This window comes from Perognathus longimembris, chromosome 24 (assembly GCF_023159225.1).
Source record: "Perognathus longimembris pacificus isolate PPM17 chromosome 24, ASM2315922v1, whole genome shotgun sequence".
Taxonomy (NCBI): Eukaryota; Metazoa; Chordata; class Mammalia; order Rodentia; family Heteromyidae; genus Perognathus; species Perognathus longimembris.
The window spans coordinates 25,639,226-25,651,584 of record NC_063184.1 but is presented as its reverse complement, the minus strand read 5'-3'; the positions used below and the strand labels follow the sequence as shown (position 1 = coordinate 25,651,584).

The 12,359-nt window shown below is 45.1% G+C and overlaps 1 protein-coding gene across 6 annotated transcripts in view; it reads left to right on the top strand.

Moving 5' to 3' along the window:
* Trim2 (tripartite motif containing 2) overlaps positions 1 to 12,359 on the top strand; it is a 96,017-nt gene that overhangs the window by 55,702 nt on the left and 27,956 nt on the right. For 4 of the 6 annotated variants that reach the window (XM_048333337.1, XM_048333334.1, XM_048333336.1 and 1 more), the window contains one exon: positions 7,883 to 8,067. In XM_048333337.1, the coding sequence (XP_048189294.1) occupies positions 7,934 to 8,067 (134 nt within the window). In that variant the 5' untranslated portion in view covers positions 7,883 to 7,933. Of the gene's footprint in view, positions 1 to 3,690; positions 3,709 to 7,882; positions 8,068 to 8,113; positions 8,260 to 12,359 lie in introns of those variants that run through there. The other 2 variants (XM_048333335.1, XM_048333339.1) reach the window with 2 other exon arrangements.

Sequence of the window (12,359 nt, the reverse complement as noted above, 5' to 3'; positions counted from 1 at the left end):
ATGCCTGTAACCTCAGCCCTCGGGAGGCTGAGGCTGGAGGATGGCATGGTGGAGGCCAGTGAAGTGCTTTGTTCAAAAACCAGACACACACACACACACACACACACACACACACACACACACACACGGTGGGGGTGGGGTGGGTAGGGACCAGGAATTGAGTTACCCCTAGGGTGATGTATAATCAAGTATGTTGCAATTTACCCACAAATTACATACTCAGATGTCATTTTTCAGAGGGCCCCGTGGCCTGTGCGTCACAGCCCTGTTTCCTAGGCCAGCCAGACCGGTTAAGGCCGGCTCCCTCCTGACTTTCCTGTTCCAATCCTTCTTCCTCATACCGGTGTCCGCCGCCAAGAGTTTCGATGTGTTTCTTATGATTTGGGATGGGAATTGTGGTCTACATGTTCGAATTGCCGACCCAGGCCTTTTTCTCTCATTTCGTCTTCTATCAAGTTCTGTTCCATTTGGTATCCTTGTCCCCCCAAGTTGTAGTTGATGGGAGAAATCGACACACACCAGGCTGATGGGGATGAGGGGAGGCAGGGCGGCGTTTGCCTCTGCAAAGATTTTTCTTTCCTGATGGCTGTGTTACATTCCCCACAGTGTGTGCTTTATGGACCAGGCCCCTCATTCGTAAGGCCGTTTCTCTGCTGCCTTCTTAGGCAGCCACAAGAGCGTCCCCTTTCTTCTGCATTTGTGACCATGTTAAAATGCGTCATTAGTGTTTATCCGCTGGGGATGTGGTTCGGCCGTCACCTGGGGAGGTCGGCCATATTGGCCATATCGGCCATGTCGGCCATGTCCAGTGTCAGTCCACAGCAACTGCATGCTGTGTTGTACTTCATTAGGACAATTCATGAAAAACAACTAAGTTGGCTACTGAGTGCCTGGTGCTGAGACCATTGCAGTGAACAGCCAGACACACACACCCCTGCCCCCCAAACCCACACTGTGCTACTGTGTCCCATGACGCCCCAGTCGGGCATTGATGTTGGTTTTTTGTTTATTTGTCTGTTTTTGCCAGTCCTGGGGCTTGAACTCAGGGCCTGAGCACTGTCCCTGGCGGCTTCTTTTGGCTCAAGGCTAGCACTCTACCACTTGAGCCACAGCACCACTTCTGGCTTTTTCTATGTATGTGATGCTGAGGAATCGAACCCAGGGCTTCATGTATACGAGGTGAGCACTCTACCACTAGGCCGTAGTCCTAGCCCCTGCTTTTTTTTTTCTCTCAAGGTTGGTGCTTTGCCGCTTAAACACAGCTCCACTTCAGGGTTTTGGGGTGGTTCATTGGAGCTAAAAGTCTCATGGATTTTTCTACCTGGCAGGCTTTGGACCGCGATCCTCATATCTCAGCCTCCTGAGTAGCTAGGATTGCAGGCTTGAGCTTCTGGCACCTGCTAGAAGTGCTTTCTCACAGGCGTGGAGGCTGGGAAGGGTGCAGGGCCATGTGTGCTAGGTTCTGCCAAGGGGTCTCTTCTGACTTAGAGACAGATGCTCTTCTCCGCGGGTCCTCACGTGGTGCGGGGAGGTGGGGAGGAAGCGAGGGAAGGAAGCATCCTGTCCCCTTTTTAAGGCACCAAGTCTATGGCAAGGGCTCCATCCTCATTCTCATCACTTGATTGTCTCCCAAGTGCCGTCATCAGAGTTTAGCGCTTCAATATGGGAATGGAGGGCGAGGCCCCAAACATGGAGTCCGTGGAGAAGGTAACAGTGATGTGAGGGGAAAACCCAGCAAAGATGGCAAGTGCTGCTCCTGGGGACCCCAGGCAGCTGGAAAAGTGTGCGGTTATGCTGTACAGAGGGCCAGACAGAGCCTGGGGCGGAGGAGCTGCTGTTCTACACCTCCAGAGAGCCTCAGCCACGGCCACGCGAAGGCCCTCTAGCTAGCTGGCGCCTTCATCAATCGGATGCTGACTACAGCATTTAAAAAGTGGCTCTTCTGGCCAGGTGGGGTGGCGTGCACCATTGTTCCTGGCCTTCAAGTAGTCTGAGGCCCTGGTTTCCAGTGGCTGACCAGCTTGGGCTGCTTGGGGAAACCTCGTGTCAAAAAACACACAAAATAAAACTAGCCAGGTGCCAGTGGCTCATGCCCACAATCCTAGCTACTCAGAAGTCTGAGATCTGAGGTGCGCGGTTCGAAGCCAGCCCGAGCAGGAAAGTCCATGAGACTCTTACCTCCGATTATCCACCAGAAAGCCAGAAGTGGTGCTGTGGCTCAAAGTGATAGAGTGTTATCCTTGAGTGAAAAAGCTCAGGGATAGCGCCCAGGCCCTGACTTCAAGCCCCACTACCAACAACAACAACAAATAAACCAAGCTGGAAACTGCTGGCTCATACCTGTAATTCCAGCTACTTGGCAGGCTGAGATCTGAGGATCTTGGTTGGAAGTCAGCCCGTTCAAATAAATTTGAGAGACTCTGATGTCCAATTAACCAGCGAAAGTCCAGAAATGGAGGCATAGCTCAAGTGGTAGAACACCAGTCTTGAGTAAAAAAGCAGCCATGACCTTGAGTTCAAGCTTCAATACCACAACCACCACACACAGACATATGCACATACATACAGGTACAGAATTTCTGTTGCTTAAAGCCACTTAGTCTGTAGCATTATTGTTACAGGTGTATGTGTGCATGCGTGCACGTTCATGCATGCACGTGTGCGCTCTGGTTCTGGTGCTTGAACTCAGGGCCTGCATGCTATCCCTGAGCTTCTTTTATTCAAGGCTAGTATTCTACCACTTGAGCCACAGCTCCACTTCTGGCTTTTTCTGAGTAGTTTATTGGAGATAAAGTCTCATGGACTTTTCTGCTCATGGACTTTTCCAACCTCGATCCTCAGATCTCAACCTCCTGAGTAGCTAGGATTATAGGCATGAGCCACCAATGCCTGACTCATTTTGTTATAGTATTAAAAAACAACAACAACAAAAATCTCACCTGACTAGGGCATCTTCTGAGAGACTCCTATTTCCACAATTAACCAGCAAAAGTCCAAAAGTGGAGTTGTGGCTCAAGTGGTAGAGTGCCAGCCTGGAGAGGAAAAGCCAAACCAGAGCACGAGGCCTTGAATCCAAGCTACCCGCACTAATCCCACTACCCGCACTTAAAATGAAACAGAACACACTAAACAAGCAAACAAAACAAAAAGAGGATTTCTTCCTTCATGCCTTTATTCTTTCTCTTAGCGTTTGCCCACATGTTGGATATTAGCTGTGCATCTAGATGCACCAGATGGACCAGATGCAGAAGGACCGACCCTATTCCGGCGCCCTAATTAACCTGTACGGTTTTCCTGCTGGTTCTGTGAGCAGGCAGGGTCTCCAGCATTTCACAGAAACAACCCTAGTGGGAAAAGGAGGTCAGCTGAGACTCGAGCTAAACATTTATGGCTTTTCTAGTTTAGGAGAACAGAAGCTGCTAGCGCCCAGGCTCTTTGATTAAAGGCTGTGGCAGAGTTGGCGCATGCTCCCGAGGGCGTTTTCAGCGGGGCGGCAGGCTCCCCGCGGGGCTCCGCTCTGCTTAGCACATCGCTCCTCCCCGAGCCCGGCACTGTTCCTTGTCTCCGGTATGCAGCTGTCGTCTGGGAAGCATTGGGGGTGTCTTTAGGGCTTGCAAGGCTTTATGTTGATTCTGAAGATCTTCATGCCTTCAACAGGTCACTTGTGACAGAGCTGTGATCACCCAGGATTTGAAATTAGTGTTCAGAGTATGCACAATTAATTGAACATCTGAATAAACAGTATTAACAAAGACTTCTTCTCATCCACTACAGTAATTACCGTAACCTTAGAATGAGATGTTTCGTTTAAGCATTAAGCCGTAAAAGTGTGAGCTTAAGAAATTTCATTTGACAACATGTATCATTGGAGTACTATAAATGTTTTTCTTTGTCTTGACTCTAAAATTCTAGGGTTAAAAAAAAGAAAACCAGAGAAAAATCGAATATGCTATTTTCTCTCTGCTTTTTTTTTTTTCCAGTACCAAGCATGGCTCAGTATTTTAAAGGATAATAAGAAAAAATTCAAAATAAAGTTGTTGTTTTAGCAGATTTGAATTGACAATCATAATGTCGTTTTTCTTTATTTGTTTCTTTTCAATGAGTCTGGGCATCAAAACTAGGACCTCTCCAGCCATGACTATCAACTCAAACATTTTATGTATTTATTATTTAACCTTTAAGTCGTTGTACAAAGAGATTTCAATGAAACCATTCTTGAATTCTTGTGTGCCCTGGGGCTGTCATTTAGACTTTAATGCTGATGAAGTAAGGACTCCATCATTTTTGTTCCACACACACACTCACATACTCAAACACACACACACACACCAGTGAAGTGTAGTGTTACACTCAAGATTAGGTATCATGGAGTTGCCACCTAAGGCAGAAAACTTGAAAGCTGAGTCTTTTGATTCAATGATTTTACTAGATAGATGACCTTGGGAATGTCCTTTAGCTTTGGTTTCCTTATCTTTAAGAGATGGTCTATTCCTTCACTATTCTGAGGTCATAGGGATGTGGTTAAAAAGCAGATAGTTGCCAACATTCTGAGCTCCTGAGAGATGAGCCACATTGAATCCAATCGATGAATGTTTTCCTCTGGCTCTTCATGGAGGCACTCTGTAGGAAGTCTAGAGGGTAATGCTGGCTAATTAGAGACCCCTGTAGTATTTTCCTTTGCAGGCTGAAGATGATAGATATTGGATAGTAAGTGCCATTTCTTATTCTCTTTCATGGCCTATCCAGAGCGTATGGAAAATGGGCGTGTCGTGTAACTATACTCAAATAGCTAAGCACAAGTTTTTTTTCTATTTATTGTCAAAGTGATGTACAGAGAGGTTACAGTTTTATAAGTTAGGCCTTGGGTACATTTCTTGTACTGTTTTGTTACCGCCTCCCTCATTCCCCCCTCCCCCTCCCCCTTTCCCTCTTCCCCCATGAGTTCATTTGTTTTACACCAAATGGTTTTGCACTAAGCACAGTTTTCTTAATACAAGCTAAAATACTTTAATTTTTTTTTTGCTGGAAAAAAACCCCTGTCATTAGTATTTGGAAAAGAATATTTCCTGTAGAAGGCATAGAATTGTTTGGTACTATGAATCAAGGTATTTTCCCAGCTTCAAGCACAGATCAAGTTGAAGTGTCATTCATAGATAAACCAAGTTGCCACAGTTCGGCCTTCTCAGAACACACACTCTGGGGGAGGAGGGAGGGCTGCTTTGGGAAATGAGATGGCCAGGAGTTTGAAGACTACAAGCCTGTGTTCAGATTCTGGCAAACTTATGGAATGAATCTAGGAGTGGGTGTGTCTGTGTATACGTTTGGTTTTTGTTTTTATTGTATCTACACAGTGAGAAATGTAATATTAATTCTTACTAAAAATCATATTGATGTTAACTTTGTTGTTACTATGGTTAAGAACATTTCCATCGAGAGTTGGGGGGGCTTCAGATGTGATAACAAAGATTTAGAAAATTAAGAAGTGAATTTCAGTTCCTCTATGGCTAATAACTTTGGGATAGAAACCATGAAGTTGATAAGTGGAGTCGTGTTTTACATTAGAATTTCCCCTCCTTTATGATTTGCTGGGCTTTCAGCTTCCTTTTCAGATGGCTTCTTTTCTGGCATGATCCTTAATATTTCCCCAAACCTCCAAATATACACACATGAATACCAATACTCTCTCTCTCTTTCCTTCCTTCCTTCCTTCCTTCCTTCCTTCCTTCCTTCCTTCCTTCCTTCCTTCCTTCCTTCCTTCCTTCCTTCCTTCCTTCCTTCCTGGGGCTTGAACTCAGGGCCTGGGAACTGTCCCTGAGCCTTTGCTCAAGGCTAGTGCTCTACCATTTTGAGCCACAGCTCCGCTTCCAATTTTTGAGTGGCTAATTGGAGACAAGAATCTAATGGGGGTTGGCTTCAAACCATGATTCTCAGATCTCAGCCTCCTGAGTACTTAAGATTACAAGTGTGAGCCACCAGGGCCTGGCCAATAGATAATTCTTTAAAACTGCGAAGAGGGGCTGGGAATATGACCTAGTGGCATGAGTGTTTGCCTCATATACATGAAGCCCTGGGTTTGATTCCCCAGCATCAATATAGAGAAAATGGCCAGAAGTGGCGCTGTGGCTCAAGTGGCAGAGTGCTAGCCTTGAGCAAAAAGAAGCCAGGGACAGTGCTCAGGCCCTGAGTTTGCCCAGGACTGGCAAAACAAACTAACAAACAAACTGTGAAGACTACTTTGTATGGTTCCTACTTCCTATTTTCATTTCAAATCTACAAACCTTTGAGTTCTGAAGAAAACACTGAAGCACATGTAAAATTTTAAGTTTAAAATCTGACAATGACTGTCCTGCACAATATAGTATGTAGACCTCTCAGTGGATCACAATAGCTCAACAGCTATGTATATATGATCATATAAGACAAGGATAGGCAAACTCTATTGTTGACGTTATATTTACAGTTCTAGGTGAATTTCCTTTGGCGTATGCCACATGGCTACTGTATATGATTTTGGTACACTGGGTATTGTATATATTCCTACCTGATCTAGGGAAGGGAAAGAAAAACGAGGGTGTAAGATATCACAAGAAATGTACTAACTGCCCTATTATGTAACTGTACCCCTATTGCACAACACCTTGTCAACAAAATTTAATTAATAATAATAATAATAATAAAAGAACATGAAAAATATAGTATGTAGGGATAGAAAAACTTTTTTTTTCTACTCTCAGCTGAGGGGACTGAGAACTTGGAATCAAACAAAGCACAGATTAACAGGACAAAAAGACATACAGATTTTATTGATGTTAATGTTTTAATTGGTGCACAGAGCTTCATAGAAAAGAAATGAAAACCCAAATAGGTGATTTGACGTGGGAGTTTACATACCATTTTAATAAAGGCTGATAAATTCTGGAGCGCAATTAGACAAAGGAAAGGATGTATTGGACCCTAGGGAGTGGTAACTTGGAACATGATGAGGAAATATGTAGTAGGTGAGGTTTGTTTAGTGAGATTTCTCCTTCAAGTTTCCTGTGAGTAAAAGCCTTCCCCTTTTTTTGGAATGGGCGGCGGCCGGGGGGGGGGGGGTGGGAGGATGCTCACCTTTACGTATGGAAATTTCCTTTGTGAAAGAAAAACTTGTCCATGTTTGGCACTACATGCCTGTAGTTCCAGCCTTGGTAGAGAGAGATAGGAGAATGGAGATCAGCTGGGCAAAAATAGGAATCTCTATCTAGAAACAAAGGCCTGGGAGTATGGCTCAAGTAGTAGAGCATTTTGCCTAGCAAGTTCAAAGTCCGGAGTTTAAACTCCAATATAAGTTCAAATACATAACGAAACAAACACGCATTGATAAATGAAATGTATGCCCACATTAAGGAAAAAGGGAATTATAGGACTCCTTCCTTGTATGTCTGCCATTTCTCAGCAATCTTCAGTCCACGATAATTCTGGACAAAGAAGTATATTTATTAGGGAGTATAGTCTGGTCCTTTCAAGTACAAAACTTGGGAGAACATTGAATTCAATAAGAATATAAAAGGCAAATAAGCAGTTGGAGCTGAAGTATGAGCAGATACACCTGTATAAATATGGACTCCTCAACTGCCACTTAGCCTGGAAACCTAGCACGTATAGATCTTGCCCCAACACACCCTTTTTGATCTGTTGTTGGATGGTAACCATGTAGTTCTCTTATTGATTTATACCACCAGCACTGAGCAGCTCATTGTATTCCTTCCACAGCGTTAAGGGCTGGCTCTGGGCCTGCTGAGGTCCCGGATGTGGAGTAGCTAGCTGTATTTGTGACAAGATGCCGATGGGGTTGATGTCTTTGCCTGCTGCTCACGTTTGCCTTGTTGGCTGTTCTCTCTGACAGCAGCAGCGTGCAGGGTCAAGGACGGCCAGCCCCCCATGTCAGTGGTCTAGGATGGCCAGTGAGAGCACCAGCATCCCCAGTCCTGTGGTGCGCCAGATTGACAAGCAGTTTCTGATCTGCAGTATCTGCCTGGAACGGTACAAGAATCCCAAGGTCCTCCCCTGTCTGCATACTTTCTGCGAGAGGTAAGCCTCTGGGTGCTGGCGGGAAGGCTTGCCTGGACTGACTTGTGGCTGTCTGCTCAGGGCTTTTTCCCAGGATTCTACCATTACCCACGGGAGACAAAGCATCTCTGTGCTGCTGACAGACATCTGGGAGCCCCATCATGGGTGGCCAATAACTTACCTCATTGCAAACAATGAGAAGAAAGCAAACCAGTAAGGGTTGGTGCGGTGTCAAAGGACATGGAGCAGTTACATAAGTATTTTTAGATTAAAGAACTTTAATTTTCCCCTTGTTCTTGGTGAAGCTCTGTTTGGTCCTCAGTCTTTCCTCCTCACACAGGAGGGTCATTTCTTTTCTTGCAACAGATCAGGTAAAAGACCTGCCTATGTTAAGGGTCATCTCAAAGAGCAGGGCTTTTTTTCCTAAAGATACTTAGACACAGAGTAATGTCATTTTTGGACACTATGATGGTTTAGATAAAGAACAAAAGCTAAAAATGTTATTTATAAGATAATTATGAATTTATGAAAACTCATTTCTTTAACCTTCTTGGGAGGGTATTCTTTGAAACAGGTGTTAATCATCAACATATAATTAGTTAATTAATTAATTATTTTTTTTGCCAGTCCTGGGCCTTGGACTCAGGACCTGAGCACTGTCCCTGGCTTCTTTTTGCTTAAGGCTACACTGCCACTTGAGCCACAGTGCCACTTCTGGCCATTTTCTATCTATGTGGTGCTTGGGACTCAAACCCAGGGCTTCACATTTGTGAGGCAAGGATTCTTGCCACTAGGCCATATTCCCAGCCCAAAATATAATTTTACTCTATCATTTAACTTACCATTTAAGAAATTAGGCACAAAAAGGTTGTCATAATTGGTTCAAGTCTAATTTAACGATTTAATTTGGGGGGGGGGCTTGGTTATGAGGCTTGAACTTAGGGCTCAGGTGCTGTCCCTGAACTTTTGTGTTCAAGGCTAGTGCTGTACTACTTGAGCTACAGCTCCATTTCCAACTTTCTGGTAGTTAATTGGGATAAGAGTCTCATGGACTTTCTTTTCTGGGCTGGCTTCAAACTGTGAGCATCAGATCTCAGCCTCTGAGTAGCTAGGATTACAGATATGAACCACCAGCACCTGGCTAGTATTTATAATTCTAAAATTACTGTCTTGAATTATGTTAAATAGTAAAGTTGTTTTTTTTCCCCCTTAAAATGTGATAGGTTGTATGAAAATTTGTTAAGGGGCTGGGAATATGGCCTAGTGGCAAGAGTGCTCGCCTCATATACATGAAGCCCTGGGTTCAATTCTCCAGCACCACATATATAGAAAATGGCCAGAAGTGGCACTGTGGCTCAAGTGGCAGTGTTAGCCTTGAGCAAAAAGAAGCCAGGGACAGTGCTCAGGTCCTGAGTCCAAGCCCCAGGACTGGGAAAAAAAAAAAAAACAAGTTAAATACCTTTTTCTATTACTTTTTAAATTAATTTGTGCTGGTCCAGGGACTTGAACTCAGAGCCTGGGTGCTATGCCTGGACTTTTGTGCTCAAGGCTTTGCCACTTGGTTCACAACTCCCCTTCCTGCTTTTTTGTTAGTTAATTGGAGATAAGAGTCTCATGGACTTTTCTGCCAAGGATGGCTTAGAACTCTGATCCTCAGGTCTCAGCTGCCTGATTAGCTAGGATTACAGGAGTGAGCCACTGGCACCCCGCTCTATTATTATTAATGAAATACTTCCTATTACAGAACAGGAAATCAGTATTTCCAGTGGCTTCAAGTGGGTGTCAATCACATTCACTCCATCAGACTTCATGGACGTTTATTATCTGACTGGTGATAAGGTTTTTGAGTTGGCTTACTCTGGAGGGTCTCAAATGCAAAAGAATAATAAGCATGTCTCTGATGGTGGTGCTGGGTGGAGAGAGAGAAAGTAGATGTGTATCTAATAATTGTGGGGTTTTTTATGTGCTTGGGGTTGTTATGTATATGTGTAATTTTTTTTAGTGATGGTATGTGTAATACACCATGCTTTCTATTTTATTCATTTTATGCAGTGGCTTAAGTGCTTTGCAATGCATTTTCCAAAATAATTAAGTAGAGTGTGTACATTCTTTCCATACCACTTAATGGATGGGGCTTAAACACGAATGCCGGCGGATTATTCTAATAGTGTGTGTTCCCGCAGTGAGATCATGACTTGGTTTGCAGTAGCTGGCACAGCCTCCTGGCGTGCTCCAGGCTGACAGCCACGCAATGTGAGCAGTCACATTCCTGTGTTCAGGGCCTGCTCAGTATCCTTTGGGAGTTCTCTTTCCTTACTCTGATAGGTGAGAACCAACCCTTGTCAACAGCCCTGAGTCTGGCCCACACCACTTGTGTTCGCCATCTAGTGGTTAGTGCTAGAGACTTGGAGTCTGTTCAAATTGCACTAACGAGGTGCATGATTTCTTTCGAAGTCCCTGGACTGCTTTCCTTCGAATGGAACGATTTCATTTCTTTTTTTTTTTTTTGGCCAGTCCTGGGGCTTGGACTCAGGGCCTGAGCACTGTCCCTGGCTTCTTTTTGCTCAAGGCTAGCACTCTGCCACTTGAGACACAGCGCTACTTCTGGCTGTTTTCTGTATATGTGGTGCTGGGGAATTGAACCCAGGGCCTCATGTATATGAGGCAAGCACTCTTGCCACTAGGCCATATCCCCAGCCCCACGATTTCATTTCTGTAGAGATAGAAACTTACAGCATCCACCTGGTCAAGTCGCCAGGCTCTAGGACGCTTTGCACAGCGTGTATACCTTTGCTAGTCTTCCTGGAGTCGCCTTCACAGTTGCTGCACAGTTATCTTCCACAACACCATCTACAAGGCTCGGAAGAAGAGCAAAGCTCGGCCCTCTCATGTCCTCGCAGAGGAGAAGTCGCGAGGTCCTTAGTCACTTAGCTGAATGTGCTAGGAAGGCAGGGACAAGAGCTCCCCACTCCATAGGGGCCTTGGCCCTCACCAGGGAAGGCTTCCCTTCAGAAGCGGTTGCTAAGCAGAGCCCCAAGGCTGAGTTAAGATGAAGTGAAAGGAAGGAGCCTGAGGGTTGTGCAAAGGTGCTGGAGGGAGGAGCCAGGACGCTGGGAAGAACGAAAGCTCCCCGTGGCTACTATGGAGCACTGGAGGGGAAATGACAGAAAATGTGCGAGGTCATTGATGTGGGCCGTCCATCTTCATCGTAAGCGCAGCTGGAAGAGGGGGAGAGTTTAATGCTTCTGACTTCTGAGACTATCACTTTAACAGCAGTATGGATAAGAGGTACCGGAGTCTAAGAGTGAATGATCTGGTATAAGACCGTTGCAGAAGCCTAAGGAAGGTTTAGTGGGGTGGAGAAGAAGAAAACTGGAGAGGCTGGGGAGATGTTCAGTAAGTAGCAGGATTTTACGATGGATTGGGGATGAAGAATGAAGAGGAAGATCATTGGCTTGGATTGGGGTACATTGAACCTCCTGAGTCAGGGGCTGGTGACTATAGCCTGTAAGTCTAGGTACTCAGAAGGCTGAAATCAGAATATTGAGATTTGGATCCAGCTCAGGCATAAACAGACTATGAGTCTTTGTCTCCAATTAACCAGCAAAATTAACCAGGCTGGAGACATGGCTCAAGTGATAGAGTACCAGCTCTGAGCAAGCAAGCGGGGCAGGTTTGAGGACCTCATTGAAGGCATTAAAAAGAAAACGAAACAGCCAGTCACTGGTGGTAGACGCCTGTAACCCTAGCTACTCAGGAAGCTGAGATCTGAAGATTGTGTTTCAAAAAGCCAGCCAGAACAGTGAAGTCTGAGAGACTTTTCTCTTCTATTAACTACCAGAAGACCAAAAGTTGTGGCTCAAAGTGGCAGAGTTCTAGCCTTGAGCAAAAGAGCTCAGGGACAGACCCCTGAGTTCAATCCCCATGACTGAGAAAACCAAAAACCTATGAGGTCTCTGAGAGGTCAAGAGGGCAAGCAGCATGCAAATGAGCTTAGAGCAGACTCCTGTGGAAAGCAATATAAATAGGTATACATGGATGTCCTATCACAAGAAGAGAGCAGCTCTTAGAATAGACTTGGAGAACTAGCAGTCATACAGACGAGGAGAGAGGACAGGGTGCAGAGGTAGAGATAGGAAGATCATAGTTCTCAAGACCAACCCAGGCAAAAATTTAGTAAGACTTTATATCAACAAGGCAGTGGACAGGGCCAGTGTGAGGACAGTTAGCTCCTGTCCCTGGGGAAGCACAGCAGGGAGGAGGCGGGATTCTGTGGAATAACCGCGAAATCACTGGGAACTTGGCTGTCACTG